General features: G+C 44.4%; 1 protein-coding gene across 1 annotated transcript in view; it reads right to left on the bottom strand.

Moving 5' to 3' along the window:
- EDNRA (endothelin receptor type A) overlaps positions 1 to 21021 on the bottom strand; it is a 30574-nt gene extending 9553 nt beyond the window's left edge. Inside the window, exons 1-3 of the mRNA XM_056855278.1 lie at positions 20608 to 21021; positions 7602 to 7729; positions 4844 to 5042 (exon numbers count right to left, since the gene is read on the bottom strand). Coding sequence (XP_056711256.1) covers positions 4844 to 5042; positions 7602 to 7729; positions 20608 to 21018 — 738 coding nt within the window. The 5' untranslated portion in view covers positions 21019 to 21021. The remainder of the gene's footprint in view (positions 1 to 4843; positions 5043 to 7601; positions 7730 to 20607) is intronic.
- Positions 21022 to 21349: the final 328 nt, after the last annotated feature.

The following is a 21349-nucleotide window of genomic DNA, read 5'->3' as shown; positions in this document are numbered from 1 at the left end:
AGGGTATGTGAGTAGGGGTCAGAGAAAGACAGGCCTGGGGGTCAAATAACTAAGTGAAACTGAGTAGCAATAGAAAGGGGAAGAGATGAACTAATCTAAGAGATTTAAGGGGGGGAAATCCCAGGAAGGGGAAAGACCTTAGTGTGTTGGACAGGATGCCATTTGTATCTTATGAAGACAAGGAATTGGTTAAAAGAAATTTGATACACATTTGGGACAATTTGTGATTTATTTTGGCAAAGGAATTGTGGCCCTTCTCCCTGGTACTGCCGTTAACTGTAGATCTGACAGCTCTCATCAGACACAAATCCCTGTGATCACGTGGCTACTAATATTGTATGCGGCGACTAATAAATCACAAGGTTACAGAAGTCTTGACAACCTGTCCCAATAAAAACCCAGAGCTGTTACCTTGTAAGGCCATGGCAAATGGTTTTGATTCCAGAAAGACTACACGAAGAATGCATTTTAAGTATCATCATATCAGGAGAAAGATTAACTGCTTTGCTTAAGTACCAGGCAGATAGAGGCCACTTGAAACCTCGTCTGGAATCTAACTTGCTGCTTTCAGTGACTTTTGATTCACTGGTTGCTTTAACCCTTTGACTGGAATGCAACCCTTCTCATGGTATTTCTACAATGAGACAGGAAGCAGGAGGTTCCTCTAATATCCCATTCTTTTTCTCAGGTCATGTGAAGAGCTACCAGTGATCTATATGCGCGACAATTTTATTCCTCCGTCTATAACCATATTTTCAGCCCGGAGAGTGGCAACATATTTCTCCTTCACTTCTAAAGATGAATTTTCAACACATATAAGGATGACAAGTGAAAGAGTTCCTTCCTAGCTCTCAGTTCTTAGTCACTGGGAAGGATTTCTTCTTTCTCATAATCTTTTCCCCTTGCTTGTTTATTCTTAGCAGATGTCATCATAGTTTTTCCCACACCAGAACATCTTGATGCTAATAGCTGAATATTAAGTGTTGCTCTTCCCTACCATTCACAGAAGTCGGTAGTAAGAAATCCTGTTTACGCATATTTCAGTGGCAAAACCAGCTTTGGAATATGAGATTAAAGTTTTAGTATGAACTGTTTTATCCTTACTCTTAATCAAACAATTTTTAGTGCTTTTATGATTATAGGAATGAGGTTATCTCAGTGTGAAAGACAGCAGGAAACAGCAATTTACTTCAGGTCCTTTAGCCTGAGGCAGGAATGTAAACTTTTCTCATGGTCAAATCTCTCTTACACAAATGGTGCCATTGAAATCAAGGAAAATACTAGTGCAAATAAAAGAGCATAAGCTAGCATCTTCCCCTGAAACTAAACCGTGTGCTAAAGAAAAACAACATTATTAAAACTAGGTTAAATACAAATGTCAACCTGATTACTGATTATTTAAATTACCGACTGACACAGTGCCATTTTAAAGTTATAAAACCTAAAACAAGATGTCTGCAAATGATTAATTGTGGCTATTAAATCACATGAATCTAACACCAACCCAATTTTGTACTTCGAGGTGACACAAACATCCTTTTGTTAGCCCTGCAAGGCCACATGGAACTAGTTTTCTACAGGAAACGTGCCTTTTAGCATGTTCCCTAAAGTACTTGGCCTTTGGGGATTTACATTCTAGCACAAATATTTGAAAGAATGGCTTTTAAAAAATAATAACGAAAAGACTTATAAGATAACTAAAACAAGGACTAACGTAACTGTTTATTCAATTTGAGTGGTTTGATTTATTATATCATTTACTGTAGCAAACACCACAGTTAAGTCTGAAGAGGTTTTCCCCTTTTATTCCTCATGCGCTTATTGGAAACTGCCATGACACACACCCCCTTCGAATTCCCTTTTATATTTACACATAAATTAACCTTTTATATCTGATACCAGCAAAATACAGGGGTGTGGGGATGGTTCTTGGTGAAAAAGGGTGCCTGGGGTGAAAACTTGCTTTGACGACTACTTCTGGGAAGACAGAAGGATGTTCCCCCCTCAGAGCAAAATGGGAAAGGTGATTTCCTCATGCAGCTAATGAGCAGGCCCAAAGGAAGTTTCATGTGCTTTTTAGCTGATGTTGGCTTTGTTAACCAAAAACAGCCTCTGGGGGCCGCAGTGTGGGAAAGAAAAGCAGCTGCAGCTTTGAACTGGTGAGAATGAAACCAAGTAAAGGGAGAGAGCTGTGCGGCAGATGAAACTGAACCGTCTGGAGGGGGGGCAACATCCTCTTTGGGGACTTAACACAGCATCAGTGGCTGTGCTTGCCTGCCTATGAGAATGCATTTGATTCCACTACTCTCTCCATGTATATTTGTAAATAAAGCAAATATGACTAGTGGTGCTGACAGTGTTTGAACTGGGAGAGCTCAAAATGTCAGTTCTTCCTACTAAAGAATGCTCAGCCTTAGGCAGGATAAGCCCATGCCTTAAGAATTTAGTCCTGTGCTCGCATTGTGGCTAGCCAGCCCTTCACCTCCCTTTGATCTCCTCCTAGATCCCTCATCATCTCCTTCTCTTCCCTAAACTCACCTGATGGCAATACTGCAGCAAAATCACAGTCCCTCTCTTCCTTCCTCTCAAATGCCTCAACCACAGCATGTTAGGTTTAAGGAAACCCTGGGAAATGTAGCCTTGGAGAACTACTTTCCCCAGGCGTACCTTGCATACAGCATACTGCTCTTGGAGCATTTGAATAGGGGTGGATTGAGCCATCGGTGGGTTGATGGCTTTGGGTTACCAACCTCAAGGTGGGGGCTGGAGTTCTCCTGGAATGACAAATTTATCTCCCGAGTACAGAGATCAATGCCCAGCAGGAAATCTCAACTTCAGAGAATGGACAATAGAGTCTAGGAGTAATGGAAATCCTGAAGTGGCCACAGAGGGTGTATTCTGTTGGATTTCAGTTTCTCCTATAGGAGAAACATCCCTACTGAGGTATCTCTCCTTCACAAACTTGACCCTCCTCAGGCACCACCCCCAATTTCCAGGAATTTCCCAAGCCAGAGTTTGCAATCCTATGGGCAAGTCACATGGCAGTCACTGCCAGGCCCTCCATTGGGGGTGGGTGGGGGTGCGAGATGGATAGGGTTACCAATCTCCAGATAGGGCCTAGAGATCTTCCATTATTACAATTGATCTCCAGGTGACAGAGATTAGTTCCCCTTGAGAAAATAGCTGCTTTGAAGGCTGGAGTCTATGGCATTGTACCCTGCTCAGTTCCCTTCCCTTCCCTCCCCAAACCCCAGGCTCTACACCCAAAATCTACAGGTATTTCCCCACCCAGAGCTGGCAATCCTAGATATGGGTTATGGCTCTCCATGGCCATTTTGTCCTCCCAGTCTGCCCCTACATTTGAAAAAAAGTAAGGATCAGATTACAACTTTAACGCTGCTTCCAGTTCTCTGCCATCAGGTACAGGGAATGCAAGAACAAACACGAACACATGAAGCTGCCTTATACTGAATCAGACCCTTGGTCCATCAAGTCAGTCAGTATTGTCTACTCAGACCGGCGGAAGGGTCTCCAGGGTCTTAGGCAGAAGTTTTTCACATCACCTACCTGCCTTGTCCCTTTAACTGGAGATGCCAGGGAATGAACCTGGGACCTTCTGCATGCAAAGCATATGCTCTACCATTGAGCCATGGCAGAGACTGCAGAGGAGGGTTAGGGAGAGTTTACACTAGTGTTCTGTGATCTTCTGTGTAAGCAAAAACATGCAGAGGTTATTTTGAGCACTTGCACTCCAAGTCTGAGGAAAGCGAGTGAAAACTATGATGAGCTGAGGGGAGCTTAGCCCATCACTAAGAAAGGTACAGTAAGTTTCTAGTGCATGCTCAGCCTGGAAACCCCTAGACCCCGTAGCACTGTTTCCAAGGCTTCCCGTTGCTCAGGGAAACACAGCACACATACGTTACTGAAATCTCTATGTTCCCAGAATACTAAAATATACAAAAGACAATTCATGCTCACAACAATGGCTTGGTTCAGACATTGTGTGTGTGTGTGTATAAAGTGCTGTCAAGGCGCAGCCGACTTATGGCGACCCCTTTTGGGGTTTTTGTGGCAAGAGACTAACAGAGGTGGTTTGCCAGTGCCTTCCTCTGCACAGCAACCCTGGTATTCCTTGGTGGTCTCCCATCCAAATACCAACCAGGGCTGACCCTGTTTAGCTTCTGAGATCTGACGAGATCAGGCTAGCCTGGGCCATCCAGGTCAGGGAAGTTCAGACATTACACTTCGGTAAAATGTTGTGCACTCTCTCTTCAAGTTATTGGTTTAAAGAAACTATAGTCTGCCCTGACACTAAACTGGGAAAACTATAGGTACTATTAACCAGAGTTTGTCTCAAAATGAGAGAGAAATCAGAATATGAAATGGGTTTCTGATTCTGGTTTGAAGGCTAACTGTGGTAAGCAGCAAGGATAGTTTGTCCAATGTAGACATCATAGCAAAGTATGGTTACTGTGCCACAGGAAATTCAAGGAAGAATTAAGTGCTGGGATGGGGCAAGGGGGGATTCATGCATCCACGCCCCAAGATAATCTAAAATAGGTCCATATGGATAGCTTTATCATTTACAGTGCTTGTAGTTTTATAAAACACAGAAAACACTTTGGAGTTTTTTCTAAATGTGTTGAGCCTTCACAGCATTTTTCCCCCTTTCCTGATAAATGGCCATCCTGGATATTGAACTTGAGTCACTACAATGTTCCACTTCCCAGATGGACTTCCACTTCTTGTCCATCTCAATGAATTTCCTCTTAACTCCACCTTCCTCCCAACTGGTCCTCCGCTAAAGGAAAAATAACCACTATTGCTCTATTTTGATACATACCTCCAAAAATGCATTAGTTGGACGGAGCATGCAGGCAACATAGAATTTCCCTCGGTATTCAAAAGGTACAGTAGTAAAGCTAAGTGCTTCCGGGATAGCCAGGAAAAAGGAAAGGATCCAAATGGCAATGATTTCAATAGCAGTGATCAGGGGGACTCCGATTCCCTGAACACGACTCCAAGAAGCAACTGCTCGGTACCTGTAATAAACACAGAAGCGTGAAATCCCAAGCTTCAGTACATTATCAGAAGTCACAGCATTTAAGGAAGGGTTAATATGATAAGTGCATTTCAAGATTCTTTAAAACATATGAATTGTAGTTGGCCATCAGATTGCAAAAATACAGAGACTCAGATGACCATTTTGAGAATATCACCACACAAATAGACTGATTAAAGGGTTGTCTAAATGCATCCAATAGCCCTCATTCAGTATATATAGTGGCCAAAGCATGACAAGCAAAACAACAAAATGGAGTAATACAGTATGGATCAGGGCCACTTGAAATGCTAGCCAGCAGCAAACATAATTTGCAACTCCATGTATTCAGCTGGGACCTTCTGTCCCATGTATCTGTGTGATAAACATGACCAGAAAGGAACATATACACATACAAAATATTGTTAGCTTACAAGTTTTTAAAAATTTTAAGGTGTCCACTGGCCTCTAATCTACCTTTAGTGTACCTTAACCAGATTTTTGTTTTCAGGTTCTTGATAAAACAGGTGGGTCTTCCCACTTTCCAAAACAGAAATCCACATGGAATATAGGGGGGGGGGATATTTATTTCAGCCCAGTCATTCTTTCTAAAGTAAAATGCCTGTTTTTTTCCTTAGCATGAATTTCTCTGTGGACATCAAACACACCACCAGAAATGCAACAACCTTTAAGGTCAGTAAGGACAGACCTCCCAACTAAGCTGCTGTTCCTCTAAGTCTCTACGGAATCGACCTTTGAGCCAAACTCGATGTTATGGTGTTCATGAGTCCAACCTGTGGATACTACTACCATTTTAGAGGTGAACTTGGACAATTTAAAAATGCCGTGAGGGTGCTATCCTGAATGGGTCCACAGCGCAGGGGGATCAGCCAATCTTGTCATCTCCCCCCCCCCATACACACACCTTTTCAAGTGCCAAAAAAGGGGTTTTGGTACTTGAACAGGTACAGGGAACTAGCAAGATTGCCTGGTCCTGCCATGCTGCTGGCCCAGTCAGTATCGGGCTCTCGCAGAATTTTTAAATGGCCTTTCACCTCTAAAATGGCAGAGATCTGTGGACTTGTGGATACCTTAACATCTAGTTTGCCCCTCTGAGAGATGATGATGTACCAATATAGTCTCCACACTATTGAAGAAAAGAAGAAGAGTTGGTTTTTATATGCCGACTTTCTCTACCAGTTAAGGAAGAATCAAACCGGCTTCCAATCACCTTCTCTTCCCCTCCCCACAACAGACATCTTGTGAGGTAGGTGAGGCTGAGAGAGCTCTAAGAGAGCTGTGACTAGCCCAAGGTCACCCAGCTGGCTTCATGTGTTGGAGTGGGGGAACCAATCCGGTTCACCAGATCAGTGTCCACCACTCATATGAAGGAGTGGGGAACCAAACCCAGTTCTCACCACTCTTAACCACTACACCACGCTGGCTCCTCCTACTAAAGAATGCTCCAGAGGTGATTGAAGGGGAGAAGGGTTTAGTACAATGCTTTCATTACGCAAAAAGCTGGGGTTAGGCTGCATCTAGAACAGCGTTGTATCTCCCCCAATGACTTACTAATTTAAAGAGGACTAACGTACTTTTGCTGCACCTACAGTATAGTAACCAGGATGGGTAATAATGAGACCTCGTGTATATCAGATGTGCCACCTCTCCTTCCCACCGTCTAGGATGTAAGAGCCCTGCCTCAAGAGGAAAAAATGCCCATTATCTTCTTAATCACATACTGCTTATAAGGAGAATTGGTTATCATTTACAATTATAGCAGCAATGTGGGAGCTGCTTGACACCACTGCGACCCAAGACTGAACTGTTCTTCACACATTTCCAATAAATATTTCCTCCTATAAAAATGAATGGGTTTGACGGATGTACTGTACAGCCTTACTGAATTATTTTGGCAACTTCTGAGTAGCCATCCAGAAAGCAAATGGACTCCTCCTCCACAAATGAATGGGTCCTCCCCATCTATTTCCATTCTGCCAAAGAAATATCCTCCACTCATCCAAAACAGGCTCTAGTTTTGCTTGCAGGCTGGGAGGCACATCAGGCTGTTACTCAGCCTGAATCATTTCCTTAATCCAGAAGCATTTGGAAAGCAGAATAGTTTATTGCTAAATGGCTGATAATTGCTAAAGGTCTCCTTTGCCTCCTGTCCGAGAAAGGACAGGCAGGCATTGTGCCTTTGAATTTAGAAAGTGAATTAATTACACCTACAATATTCTTTTTTAATCCCATAAAACAAAGCAGGACAACCAAAAAAATGTTTAGAAACTTTGTATTAACTAAGTTAATTAGAAGGTCCTGATACTTCCCACATAGTGCGTTTGTCCACAGTCCATTGTCTGGATTACAGTAGTAAAGAATGGAGGTATTAAATTAAGCAAAGGTTTTTAAAAAATAGTTGCCAGTTATGTAGCTTTCTGAACACATGAACAAAAAGTTGTTACTTGTCTTACTGTCAAGCAAATCAGTGTCCTTTTGGTATTCAAACCTATTCTTTTTCTAGGAAAAATGTTCACTCAATATAACAATAAATTCTTACCTGTCCACACTTAAGGCACAGAGATTAAGTACTGTGATTCCTACTGATGCCTTCTGTATAAAAGGAACACATTTGCAAAGAAAATACCCAAAATTCGTGTTTGGGAAGGGCCAGCTTTCAGCATGAAGCTAAAGGATGGGGGGGTGGGGGAAGAGAAAGAAAAGAAAATTAGAAACATTAAATGCAGAACATAACCAAATTTGTTCTCAGGTTACATCCCAATCAATTAGAATTCTCCAGATCAACCTCTCATTTCCAGTGGCATGTAAGTAAACACAGAACAAATCAATGAAGATAAGGGAATTACCCATACTTTGTTGCATTCTGTGAAACCTTGACTCAAGTTATGACAAGTTGATACACCACCCATTTGCCAGAGTTCTTCTTTATGCGGTGATGTTAGAATATGATGCATCAGTTATCTTCCAAGGTGGCTGCTTCTAAGAGTGATTTTAAAATCTATTTTATCACCTGATCGTAAGAGCCAGTGCTGTGGCATAAGGCAAGTTGTATTTATATGCCTTAACAAAATGCAGCAATTCTGAAATTAGTGGGGAAATGATGCCCCCCACCTCAGTGTGGATTTCTTTATTCCAGCACTTCTGCAAGCACAAATCTAGTCTTTGGCTAAATCCAGGGGAGGTCTTAGACAAGAGGCAACAAGGGCAGCTGCACTGGGACCAGTGCTGGGAGGGGCCAGCATGGTGTAGTGGTTAAAAGCGGTGATTTGGAGAGGTGGACTGATCTGAAGAACCAGGTTTGATCCCCCACTCCTCCACATGAGCGGCAGAGGCTAATCTGGTGAACTGGGTTGGTTTCCCCACTCCTATACATTAAGCCAGCTGGGTGACCTTGGGCTAGTCACACTCTCTCAGCCTCACCTACCTCACAGGGTGTCTGTTGTGGGGAAGGGAAGGTGATTGTAAGCCGGTTGGATTCTCCCTTAAGTGACAGAGAAAGTAGGCATATAAAAACCAACTCTTCTTCTTCACGCATCCTGTCCAGAACCTGGGCCACCCGATCACAGCGACAGCCACTCACAATTGCCCCATCCAGGGCTTGGGCAACTGGCTCAGCAGTAGCTGCTGGGGCCCACTCCGTCTGAGAACTGGGCAGCCAGCTTCCTGTGGTGGCTCTCACCTGCCTCACATGGGGTGAGGGCTGCCCCTTGCTTGGCCCTGGCAGGGGGCCGGCAGGGATTTTGAGGTCACATCCTGAACTTTTGCCCAGGGTCCCAAAATCATTAAGACCACCCTTGGCTACGCTAGGAATTGAGGGAAGGCTAGAAAGAATGTTTGCTGCTAGGGTTGCAGGTCCCTCTTCATTACCAGTGGGAGGTTTTTGGGGCGGAGCCTGAGGAGCGCGGGGTTTGGGGAGGGGAGGAACTTCAATGCCATAGAGTCCAATTGCCAAAGTAGCCATTTCCTCCAGGGGAACTGATCTCTATCGCCTGGCAATCAGTTGTAATAGCAGGAGATCTATTTACTGGAAGATGGGGTGACTTTTATTTTACACTCCATAGCAAATTTCTGCTCTTATGTCTGTTGGAAACAGAAAGCACTAATGATGAACAAAGGTCTTATGGATAAATCTTCAAACTAGTAAGCATGGATGAGATGATGTAAGTGGGAGCTGTATGGTTTTACCAAAGGATGTATATTTTATATTTTATGCTGGCCTTTGGCTGTAATAAAGATGATTGATTGATAGCAGGAGATTTCCAGCTAGTACCTGAAGGTTGGCAACCCTGTTTGCTGCCCACTGGGGTTTGCACCAATGTGATTAGTACTGGAAAGGAAATCTCACTGAGCTCTGAAAGTAAACAAGAATTAGGGTTGCCAACTCTATCTTAGGAAATTCCTGAAGATTTGAGAGAAGAATCTTGGGAGGGTGAGATTTGGGAAGGGAGAGGGACCTCAGTGGGGTATAATGCCATACAGCCCGCCACTCCAAAGCATCCATTTTCTTCAGGGGGACCGATATATGCCATCTGGAGATAAGTTGTAATTATGGGAAATCGCCAAGCCCCACCTGGAGACGGGCAACTCTAACAAGAATGTTCTGTACAGAATGGCCCTCCTTTGAATTTAAAAGCATTGATTCAGGACTTCAGTATGAGAAAACCAATCAAGAATGAGCAGGGCCAGTTCTCGGCCCGAGTGACCCATGAAGCTGACTGGGGTGCCATTATGAGAGGGGGTTGAACAGGATGAGAGTGGCCGAACAGTCTCTGCCTGCTTCCAAATGACTTGGGGCTAGGTGTCCCATTCCAAATCTTCACCAGCAAGATAGGATTTCTGATAAGTGCACTATAGACACACAAAAGTTTTATAGCCAGATCTTTCAAGACAACCTGAGTAATGCCTAGCACAGCAGAATTCTGACCACACATTTTTATGTTGGAATCAGAAACTCTTCACATTTCAAGGTTCTGCTTCTGGAATTCAGGAGAACTGACCAGACAGCCACAAATTCTTGAAGATCTCTTCTTTTATAAACATGTGTTTTCCATCCTTACACTGGAACAGTAATAAACAAGGCAGAAGGGCTCAGAACATTCCATTTGTATGATTTTTAAATGTCACTAGGAAGTCTACATTCTGCTTGTTACTTATAATTATTTTAAGCATCATTCATATACTTGCTGCTGTATAAAAGATGCTTTGTACAATCTACAAAGCAAACATTTTTAAGTACACTGTGAGAACCCACAGAACTTAGTTTACAGTGGTTCCTGGTTCTCTGATGTCAACATCTCAGATCAGTCAGGAGAACTACTTTGTTTATGAACAGTGCCGTCCAGTCACAGCCAGTTTATAGCAACCCAGTAGGGTTTTCAAGGCAAAAGACTAACCATGCAATCCTGAAAGGGGGGGGGTCCCGCGGTGGCTGGAGGTGGCGGAGCTGCGCTGCCTCCAGAGCAGCTTTCTGCCAGCACACAAAGCCCCAAAAAGTTTTTAAAACTTTTTTTTAAAAGCCCCGTGGAACTCTCCATAGAGTTCCACGAGGCTGCGCCATGAAGTTTGCAGGCTTTGACACTTGCAAAATGGCGCATTTTAAGCCCGAATGGGGTTAGGAAGCTGTTTAAAGGCAGCTCCGCCCCTGGGCATGCCCCCAGAACGGCCCCCAGGATGCTGGCTTGGGGAGATATGCTGGGGAAACTGGCAGGAGGCCGCACAGGCATTTGAGAGCCACACTGCTGCCATGGTCCAGAGGGGCTTGTGTAAGTCACCCAACCTGCTGCAAGTGGCACAGACACTGGTGTAGGGGTCACACCAGCTCCTATGGGCATTCAGCCTCCCCTTTAGGAATGGGCTGAGTAAGAGGTGGTTAGCTGTTTCATTCCTCTGCATAATGACCCTGGAATTCCTTGGTGGTCTCCCATCCAAGAACTAACCAGGGCCGACCCTGCTTAGCTTCTGAGATCTGACAAGATCAGGCTAGCCTGGGCCATCCAGGTCAGGGCAAGAACTATTTTAAGTGTTCCTAAAACACTGTGGGGGTGGTTTCATGTCTGTTTTACCGCGCTGCTAATTTTTAATTTTTCATGACAGCTTCGGGTTTGGCCAAAAAAATCGTGTCATCCCAACGTCTTCTCAAACCTGTGTTGGGGCGATCTTTGATTTTTTTGTGTGGTTTTTGCCATAGGGCTCCATGAAAATTTTCCCCTGGTTCAAACTTTGCATCAATTTCCCCCGCCTATGCCGGCTAATTTCTCCTCCCCTGTGAAAGGCGATTGGGTGGGGGAGTTTCGCTCTTGGACAAGAATACCCCTTTTGCTGCCTGCCTGCCTGCCTGGAGTCGTGGCACTTCTCTCCCTCCCTCCGTCCTGGAGGCAGGTGGGCGGGCAGGCGGCACGCCTTCCCTGCCCCTCGCCCGGGATGGGCCTTGGAGCCAGGCCCACACCTCCAAGCCCAGGGGGATGCTGGACAGCTGGCTCCAAGGGGAGGCCGGTGGGGTCATGTTATGTGCGCCTCGTGTGCTGGGGGGGTGGGGGCAGCTTGGTCTAGGGCAGCTGGACCCTTGTTCAAGGGAAAGGGCTGTTGGCCCCCCTACCCCGGCGGGGAGGGGAGATTTTTGAGAATTCGGATGGGAAAAATGTGCATCCTGAGAGCAGAAAACTCAAGGCAAAACTCCCTCCCATCACCCTTCTGAAGAGGGGCGGCCAGTCTGCTCTGGGTCTCCCTCCTCTCTCTCTCTCTCCCTCGATGCACTGGGGCCGGATCGGGGCCGGTGCGCAAGCCAGGGGCCCTCTCTGCTCTCTCTCACAATGCACTGGGGCCGGATCGGGGCCAGCGCGCAAGCCAGGGGCCTTCTTTCCTCTCCCCCTCCCATGCACACAGACCGGATCAGGGCCAGCGCACAAGCCACGGGCCCTCTCTGCTCTCTCTCACGATGCACTGGGAACGGATCGGGGCCGGTATGCAAGACAGGGGCCTATTTTCCTCTCCCCCTCCCATGCACACGGGCTGGATTGAGGCCAGCGCACAAGCCAGGGGCCCTCTCTGCTCTCTCTCATGATCGGGGCCGGCATGCAAGCCAGGGACCTTCTTTCCTCTCCCCCGCCCCATGCATCCCCAACCTGGTAAAAGAATAGAACAAAGGAACAATGGAAATCTTGGAAAAGGGGGAGAGCAATGTGTACAGATTGGCATGCTGCGAAGGGAAGGCAAGGGAGAGTGTTTGGCCATTTATGCATGGGAGCATGGTATATAGAAAAATATATAGAGGGACTGGTGCTGGGTTTTTTCTTTTATATTGGGGAGGAGGACATACTCTGGGAAATCGCTTTAATGCAAGAGGTTTACAGTGGCCATTTAAGCATGGGAGGTTTTGCCTTGGATTTCCCGCTCTCTAGACGCACCTTTTCCCCATCCAAATTCTCAAAACTCAACAATCAGCCCCCAGGCAGAGTTTTGAGAATTTGGATGGGGAAAATGTGCATCTAGAGAGCGGGAAATCCAAGGCACTCCTCTTGAATCGGCACAGGTTGGAGCTGCTCCATTCCAACTTTCAGCAAAATACTTCTCTGGGCACATGGATGCAACTCCTGACCCAAATCCTGCCTGTCATTAAAGGGCAATGGGTTCCATGCTTATAGAAAATAGAGGGAAGCTTTGAGGAAAGTGCTGCCTTGCCCCCCCCCCCCCACTGGAATCTGACTGTTCCACAAGCAAAACAGAGCGAGGGTGGAAGAAAAATGTAGGAGACCAAAGGGACTGGTGCTTGTTTTTTGCGCTGGGGCGGTGCCCACAGAGGGGAATCGCATGAGGTAATCTGCTGGGCAGAGTTGGGGTGGGCATAAACAATGAGCTTGCTGGAAGGGGAGGCCTCCTGCAAAGGGGACAGCATGCTTTGTTCCCATGAAAAACAAAAACTACATCGGGATTGACAAGGATAAATCGCGGCCATGAAAAAAAATTATAAAACGCTTTTTTTTTGATCCATGGCAAGAGAGCCTCAAAATTGTCCGTGAAAAGATGGCCTGTATGTACCCACTTAGTATCAGTTTGCTTTCAACATACAGCCAGTAGAAGTGCCATTGAGTTCAATAGGCCTTATTCCCAAGGAAAAGTCCATTATGTCATCATTAGTCACCTTGGTTAGTAGTCAGTAATAGACTTATTCTCCATGAATCCCTCTAATCCCCTCTTAAAATATATGTGTTTGTGGCCATCACTACATCCATTTGGCAGTGTATTCCACTAATTAACTACTTGTTGAGTAAATAAATATTTCCTTTTGCTCATCCTAGTGCCCATCAGCTTTACTGGGTGCCCCCTAGTTTTACTTGCATGGGAGAGGGAGATAAAACCCTGTCCACTTTCTCCACCCTGTGCATAATTTTAAAAATCACAATCACTTTCCCCCTTAGTCATCCTTTTCTAAGCTGAAAAGCACAGGCCAGAACACAGTGAAGTTAGAAATAGATTCCAAATGGACAAAAACATACTCCAGAGGGGAAGCCGTGCTTGGGTGCTGCAGCCTTGTCTTACGCCTCAGTAAATGCATTGGTCTTTAAGGTGCCACAAAACTCATAGGGGGTTACTGCACTTTGTATTCCCAGCGATGCATTAAGATTCTGAAAACATTATAAAAAACATCGCTTTAAAAGGGTTTTTGGATACCACAGCTTATAAATGGTTGGAAAACGTCTTCACAGCTAAAGGGGCCAAACAAAGTGCGAACAGTATTTTTTATAACGTTTTCAAACCCTTAATACATCGCTGGGAATGCAAGTGCGGTAACCCCCACAGTTATTCAAAGTTATCTGAAGTTTTGTCTTAATTGGTTACAAAGTAGGAAAAGCTTTTCTTACCGTACTCTTATGGTGTTTTTTATTGTATGTGCCGCATGATTATGTGCTTTTTAAACTGGGCATGCCGTGATGGCCAAGTTCTCTCCCTTTCAATCTGTGCTGTTCTCCTTCAAGGAAATAACCCAGTATTCTTATGTGTGCACTCATTTGTCAAAGCATTTTCTCCCAAACACTGGGGAAATGCCTGTTTCTCTCTGCCTTGCTGCAAAGAAAATCTAGTTTTAAAGAATAAGGCCCAACAACAACAAAGGGTAAGTTCCCAGAACTGTTTTTGCATATTGTTTTCAGTATTTCTTTTCAGATTGTAAGAATGATCAAAGAGGATAAAAAATCATGGGTTTTTCTGTTTTGTTTATAAAAGCATTAGATATGAAGGTGGAAAATAAGGTACTAGTTCACTGACAACTGGCCCATGTATAATATTATTGGAGTGGACTAAACAAGCAGCTATGGACTAAACTGAGGCTATCGTATTTTGGTCACATTATGAGAAGACAAGAGTCACTAGAAAAGACAGTCATGCTAGGAAAAGTTGAGGGCAGCAGGAAAAGAGGAAGACCCAACAAGAGATGGACTGACTCAATAAAGGAAGCCACAGCCCTCAGTTGGCAAGATCTGAGCAAGGCTGTCAAAGACAGGACATTTTGGAGGACACTGGTTCATAGGGTCGCCATGAGTCGGAAGCGACTTGACGGCACTTAACATACACACTAACAAGCAGAAGTTCAAAGGGGAAATTCCACCTAAAGATATTTCATTCTCATGGTCACGGCCTATATTTTGTATTACTGAAAGTTGCACAGAATTTGCTTTCTTGGGACCAATCTACACAGGATCAGTGATTAAATCCCCCATGTGTACTTTAGCTTCAAAGCAAATGGAAGCATTGGTGGATAAAGATCAGTATGTGGCAAGAGGAAAGAGCTTTTCCCCACACTGTTTCCTTACTGCTCAAGACCATCTTCACTCTCCATTGCTACTTTCAGCCCTGGAAGGGAGGAGGAAAGAGATACTAGTGCCTGTCTTTCCCCCTTCCTCCCTGTGCTAAAAGCAACCTAGGAAGCCAGTTTCAATTGGGAAAGAGCATATGGAGAAGATTTAACCCCTTCCCTTCTTAGTACCGTGGCCCTGACTTGGAGGAATCTCCTCCGCTTCTTTTTGAGAATAAAATGTACGCGTCTGGGTGTGTTAAGTGCTGTCAAGTCGCCTCCGGCTCATGGTGACCCTATGAATCAGTGTCCTCCCAAATGTCCTGTCGTTAACAGCCAAATCGGTTCCTACTGCATACAATTTATTCTCAAAAAGAAGCGGAGGAAATTCGTGCACATCCCTCTAAGATTCCCTTGGAGTTTCACTTTATAAATAATACCAACAACTGAAAAAAATTAAGACCTGGACATTTATGTGTGCACATACACACATTCTCCATTTTACACATGGACAAGCAGGGAAAGTGACAAGGAGTGACCGCGAAGTGGTGCCCAGCAACAGAAGTAACTCCTCTGGGCTGCACAGGAATCCATGTGGGAGGAAGTTTGTCCCAAGCTATACAGACGTAACATAAATATTACTCAAAACAAAGCTAAAACTTATACTAATGCAAGAACTTCAACCTAGTCACCTGAATCCATCTTCAAAAAAGGCTGAGCCAAAAAAACCCAACAATATATATAAAAAACCAACAATATATATATAAAAAACCAACAATATATAACAATAAAAACCAACAATATATAATCTGATCCATTGGGTTAAGGGGGAAATCAGTTTTAAGAAGAGTTGGTTTTGATACCTCGCTTTTCTCTACCTTTAAGGAGTCTCAAAGCCGCTTACAATCACCTTCTCTTCCCCACAACAGACACCTTGTGAGGTAGGTAGGGCTGAGAGAGTTCGGAAAGAACTGTGACTAACCCAAGGTCACCCAGCAGGCTTCATGTGGAGGAGCGGGGAATCAAACCCAGCTCTCCAGATTAGAGTCTTCCACTCTTAACCATTACACTATGAGAAATAACCACTACACCAATGTACATGAGAATTCTGAAAACTGGTTCAATAGTTTAAAATGGATTTTTGCCATGATAAAATGCATAATTTCTCAGACAGACATTGCTTTATTAGCTGTGCATGGAGGGCTCCTGATGCTCCTCAGGCAATTGTTAGTGCAGTAAAAGGGAATTCAGTTCTGACCAGGGAACTCTCCGAGGATGCTGGGGAAATCATAAGGACCCCCGAGAAGCAACCTCTCTCCTTAATTTTTGTTCCTTTTAGCAGAGCTGAAGAAAAGAAGTACGACTTGATGCTTTTTGTATGCACATCTAATCTTCCTCACTCCCTGCAATGGCAAGAGTGAATCATCAATCCACATCCTAAAAGGAGGGCAGAAGTGATAAGGGCAGCCTTGTGAGGGCAATGGCTGCACATGTGGCAGACAAGCTGCTCAGCTTCCTCTAGAATTAGCACTGCCTGTGCTCGGCCGAAGAGCTGGAGGGTGTGTATGAGTAAATGGGATTAGGATTGCCAACTCCAAGTTGGAAAACTCCTGGGGTTTTGGGAGTGGAGCCTGGGCAGGGTGGGGTTTAGGGAGGGGAGGGACCTCGGTGGGATATAATACCATACAGTCTGCCCTCCAAAGCAAGCATTTTCTTCAGGTAGGGTTGACAACCTCCATGTACTAGCTGGAGATCCCCTGCTATTACAACTGATCTCCACCCGACAGAGATCAGTTCACCTGGAGAAAATGGCTGCTTTGGCAACTGGACTCTATGGGCGAAAACGCACGGTCACTTTAGCCTCCTTTGTTCCCTGTTTCAGCCAGGATTCAGCCAGGATCAAACGCACATTCGGTGAAAACGCATGCGTTTTCGCCCTTAGACATTGAAGTCTCTCCACTCCCCAAACCCCGCCCTCTTCAGGCTCCGCCCCCAAAACCTCCCGCTGGTGGTGACATTTCTCAAGCAGTCAAATCCACAAGATTGATAGAAGACCTGGCAACCATATCTCCAGGTGCACGGATCTCTATAGTCTGGGAATCCATTGTAATTCCAGGAGATCTCCAAGCCCAACCTGGAGGTTGGCAACCTTAAATAGGATACATCCAAGCTAACACCTGCTTTGCTCACTGCAAGCCCCGGGAACACACCCCACCACTGCCCAGAGCCATGAATCTTACTGAGTTGCTCTTTTCCCATTCGCCCTCCCTGTCTCCTTCTCGCCCCCACTATTTCCTTCCTGTGTGAGGAGAGTGGAATAAGCAAGGAAGGTTCATAGATAATCCCTGGAACGCTTGACCTGGCCCTGCTGCCAGCTACTTGTCCCTCTCTGATGCATGTGCTCTACGCAGCCAGGTTTCATTGCCACCAGCATAGGGTTGCCAGGTGCCTGGTGGTGGCAGGCAAACCCCCGGCAATTGACCCTTCTGCCCGCCGACCAGCTGAGAGTCGGCGGGCAAACGTGCACCCACATCACAGAACGTCACTTCCGTGCCGCCATACGAGGGGCCTTATACCACTCAAAGGCCCCTTGCAATGCGTTTACACCAGGAAGCGCCACATCGCAAGTGGCCCTTTACCACTCAAACTGGGAGTTTGAGTGGTATAAGGCCCCTCGCGAGGCGGCACTTCCAGTTATAAACTGGAAGTGACTGCCCACATGCATCAGCACGCATGCGAGATCCCCTCAGCTCTGCCCCAAAAGTCTCCCGCCGGATGAGAGAGGGGACCTGGCAGTCTTACACCAACATAATGAAATGTACACTTTCCTATTACTTTTAGTTATTTCACAAAAAGTAATTGAAAAGTTGCATTTCATTAAACAAAACTCATTTAGCAAAAACTGCCTACATTAATATATGTTTCCCATGATGTTCCCTCTCATGAAAGTTTGCTGTTTTCTTAGTCTCAAAAGACATTTCTCAAGCAGTCAAATCCACAAGATTGATAGAAGACCAGATATAGGTCACAGACTCAAACTCTTCCTTCTGCTGGATACCTGCTTGCGCCCCATAACTACCGTAATTACAACCCATTTCCTAGAAACAGAACTGATTAAAGGGTGATTCATACATTCATGTTCCACACTTAATAAATGCCACTTAACAAATAACTTATGTGTATGAACGGGACAGCACAGCGTTTTAACCCTGAAAAACAGTACTTTTCAGTGGACCAGCTGATGCATTCAGCTGCCAGTCATCAAGTATATAATTATAGAGAAATCACAGGTCCAGACAGGCAGCATTTCACTAGATCAGAGGGTTAATTAGGCAAAAAGGGCCCACCAGGTCCATGAGGAATGGAGAAAGCGGACCTCAGTTTTAGTAGTTTGGTTCAGTAATCCAATGACTAAGCCTGGCTCAAGCTCTATTAAATACATTCAGAGTCCAGACCATAAACACACCATAAATTAATATTTCTATCACATCATCTTTGACTTTTTTAAAGCATTACAGTAAAACAAAGATGATGCTACTTGATTAACCTCACGTGGATTTACAGTTTTTGGCCAAGTCTCTGAAAAAGAAGCCATGAAACAAATCCCACGAATTAGTGCACTACTCTGCTCTCTTTTATTTTTCATGTGTCTATTTGTTAGTTGTCCTGACTTTGATAAGGCAAGGCTAGCCCGATCTTGTCAGATCTCAGAAGCTAAGCGGGGTTGGCCTTGGCTAGTATTTGGATGGGAGACCACCAGGGTCACTGCACAGAGGCAGGCAATGGCAAACCACCTCTGAACGTCTCTTGTTTTGAAAATCCTACAGGGTTGCCACAAGTCAGCTGTGACTTGACTGGGACAAAAAAAAGGGGGAGGTTAGTTGGAAGAAGACTTTAAAAAATAACTGCGTCTGACGTGCCTTTGATTGTATTTTAATAGAATATTATGCAACACTAGCAGTAAACATGTTACAGTTAATATGTAAATAAGTAAATTTAAGTAACAGTGGTGGCAGATTATAGTTTGTAAACACAGCATGAGTGTTTGAGCACACAGCTTTTGAAATGAGTCACGCTGTACTTGTTAGGCATGAGGGTAGGATTGGTTGGAATAAGAGAAGGATGGAGGCATCTTTTGGAGTTTGTCTTTTTCCAGTTTTCTGAATGCAGTGGTGGTCCAGTATAAGAGAGCAGGAGTAGTACCTGTAAGTGTGTGTGTGTGTAAAGTGCCGTCAAATCTGTGGTAACCCCAGCAAGGGGCTTTCAAGGCAAGTGAGAAGCAGAGGTGGTTTGCCATTTGCCTTCCTCTGCAGAGCCTTCCTTTGTGGTCTCCCTTCCAAGCACTGACTCTGCTTAGCTTCTGAGATTGGATGAGAGCAGGCTACACTCTCCAGCAGCAGTGCCTAGGAGACCAGAATTTCAATCTCTCCCCTGGCTATGGAAAAACTCGATAGCCTTTGATGACCAAGTAACAGAGCTGCTAAATCAAACTGAAGAAGCAGAATTTGTTTATTTCTGCTTTGACATCTACTGCAGTATGTGAAATAGGACACGGGGATCAAACCTGTGGTAAGAATCGTGAGCTCAAGGAGTCAATTTGCGAGTTGCTGAGCGAGTTGCTGAGCTTGCTACAGAGGGCACTTTGCTGCAATAACATTCTATCTGGTACAATCAACTTTGGAAGGCAGAAGTGGGTGGCTTCCTCTACTCCATGGTAATTGATGCACAGTGCAAACCTAAGCAGAGTTACACCCTTTTAAGTCCAATGAAGTCATTGCGCTTAACAGTAACTCGCTTTAGGATTGCACTTGCAATGTTCAATCCGATGCTTTTCCATACACATGCATGCAGTTGAAGGGAGAAATCATGCAGAAATTTAGAGTATGGATTTATAAAATATGCTATTGATGCCAAATCATTTTTTTCATCTGATTCAGGTGTATTGGACACTTTCTTGGACCAGCGTCTGGATAAGGAGCAATAACCTGAGGATGAATTTGGACAAGACATCTTTTATAAGCTTAACATTCAGTCACCAACTTCGCCGTGGCTTCTACCCTTGCTGTGTGTCTAGTAATCCACATCATTCCACAGTACAAAGTTTGAAAAGGATTAATAACTTTATGACTGAAACATCAACTTATGTCTAGCATCTGTATGTGTAAAACAGCCATGGATCCATCGCTATAGACAAAGTTTCATGTCACTTCAAAAATGTTTTTTTCTCCAAAGGAGGCAAATCACTTGTTCAATTGGAAGCATTCAATCTCTAACATTTTAAGAGATGTGACATGGAGTCATATACACATCTGAGTTAATCAGCTCTCAGATGGACATGAAGAAGAGTTGGTTTTTATATGCCGACTTTCTCTACCACTTAAGGGAGACTCAAACCAGCTTACAATCACCTTCCCTTCCCCTCCCCACAACAGACACCCTGTGAGGTAGGTGGGGCTGAGAAAGCTCTCACAGAGCTGTAACTTGCCCAAGTCCACCCAGCTGGCTTCATGTGTAGGAGTGGGGAAACAAATCCAGTTTACCAGATTAGCTTCCACCGCTCATGTGGAGGAGTGGGGAATCAAACCCGGTTCTCCAGATCAGAGTCCACCGCTCCAAACCACTACACCATGCTGGCTCCACGCATGCATCAGTTTAGGGTGATTTATTGATACAGATGATACTCACAATGTCCCAACACCTATTTGTAATTTTGTAAAAAAATTGCAGATAAAAAGAAACACAACGGATTTTTCTTTACCTTGTATGTCGTAATTGGGATATCGATGATTATATAGATGAGGTCTCCTAATGCCAAGCTAGCTATTAGCGCATTGGGTCCATTCCTCATACATTTGTTCTGGTAGATAATCCTCAATAGAGTTACATTCCCGACCAGTCCAATGATGAAAATGGCACAGGACATTACTGTGTTGATATATTTGAAAACGTGATTGAATTTAGTACGCTGTTCACAAAGAACCGTTTTGTTTGGCTGTATCAGTTGACTGGGCTCACTGGTAGCAAAAAGTAATCTAGGTTCTACTCCAGAGTAAGTCACAAGATAGTTTCCAGAGTCAGTCAGGTTTGCATAGTGTCTGTTGGGATCATCACTGAAGACCAACCCAGGTATTAAAAGTGCCAAGATAATCCCAAAATGAAAGGCTTCCATCTTCAAATCTTCAACACCAGAAATTAGTATTTTAAATATTGTCTGTCGTACTTAATTCACCTACAAAGAGAAACAATGAAAATATTTATGTTGGAACATCAGCACACTAATTCATGTTTTAAAAGTAGTTATCTGGTATTTCATTCCTAGTTCATGAATCAGAATGACATTTTGATTTTAAATGCACTTACTTGTAAGTTTCGCAGGCTGATTTAAAGAAATCATATATTGAAAACTGTAGTGTTATTTGTATTCACTAAATGAGCCATAGATGGATCCCTACTTGCGTGCAGACACATGTATATAATCTCCATTAACTTCAGAGACACTT

Source organism: Euleptes europaea, chromosome 9 (assembly GCF_029931775.1).
Source record: "Euleptes europaea isolate rEulEur1 chromosome 9, rEulEur1.hap1, whole genome shotgun sequence".
Taxonomy (NCBI): Eukaryota; Metazoa; Chordata; class Lepidosauria; order Squamata; family Sphaerodactylidae; genus Euleptes; species Euleptes europaea.
The sequence above is the reverse complement of the archived record's forward strand: the minus strand, read 5'-3'. Positions and strand labels throughout refer to the sequence as shown.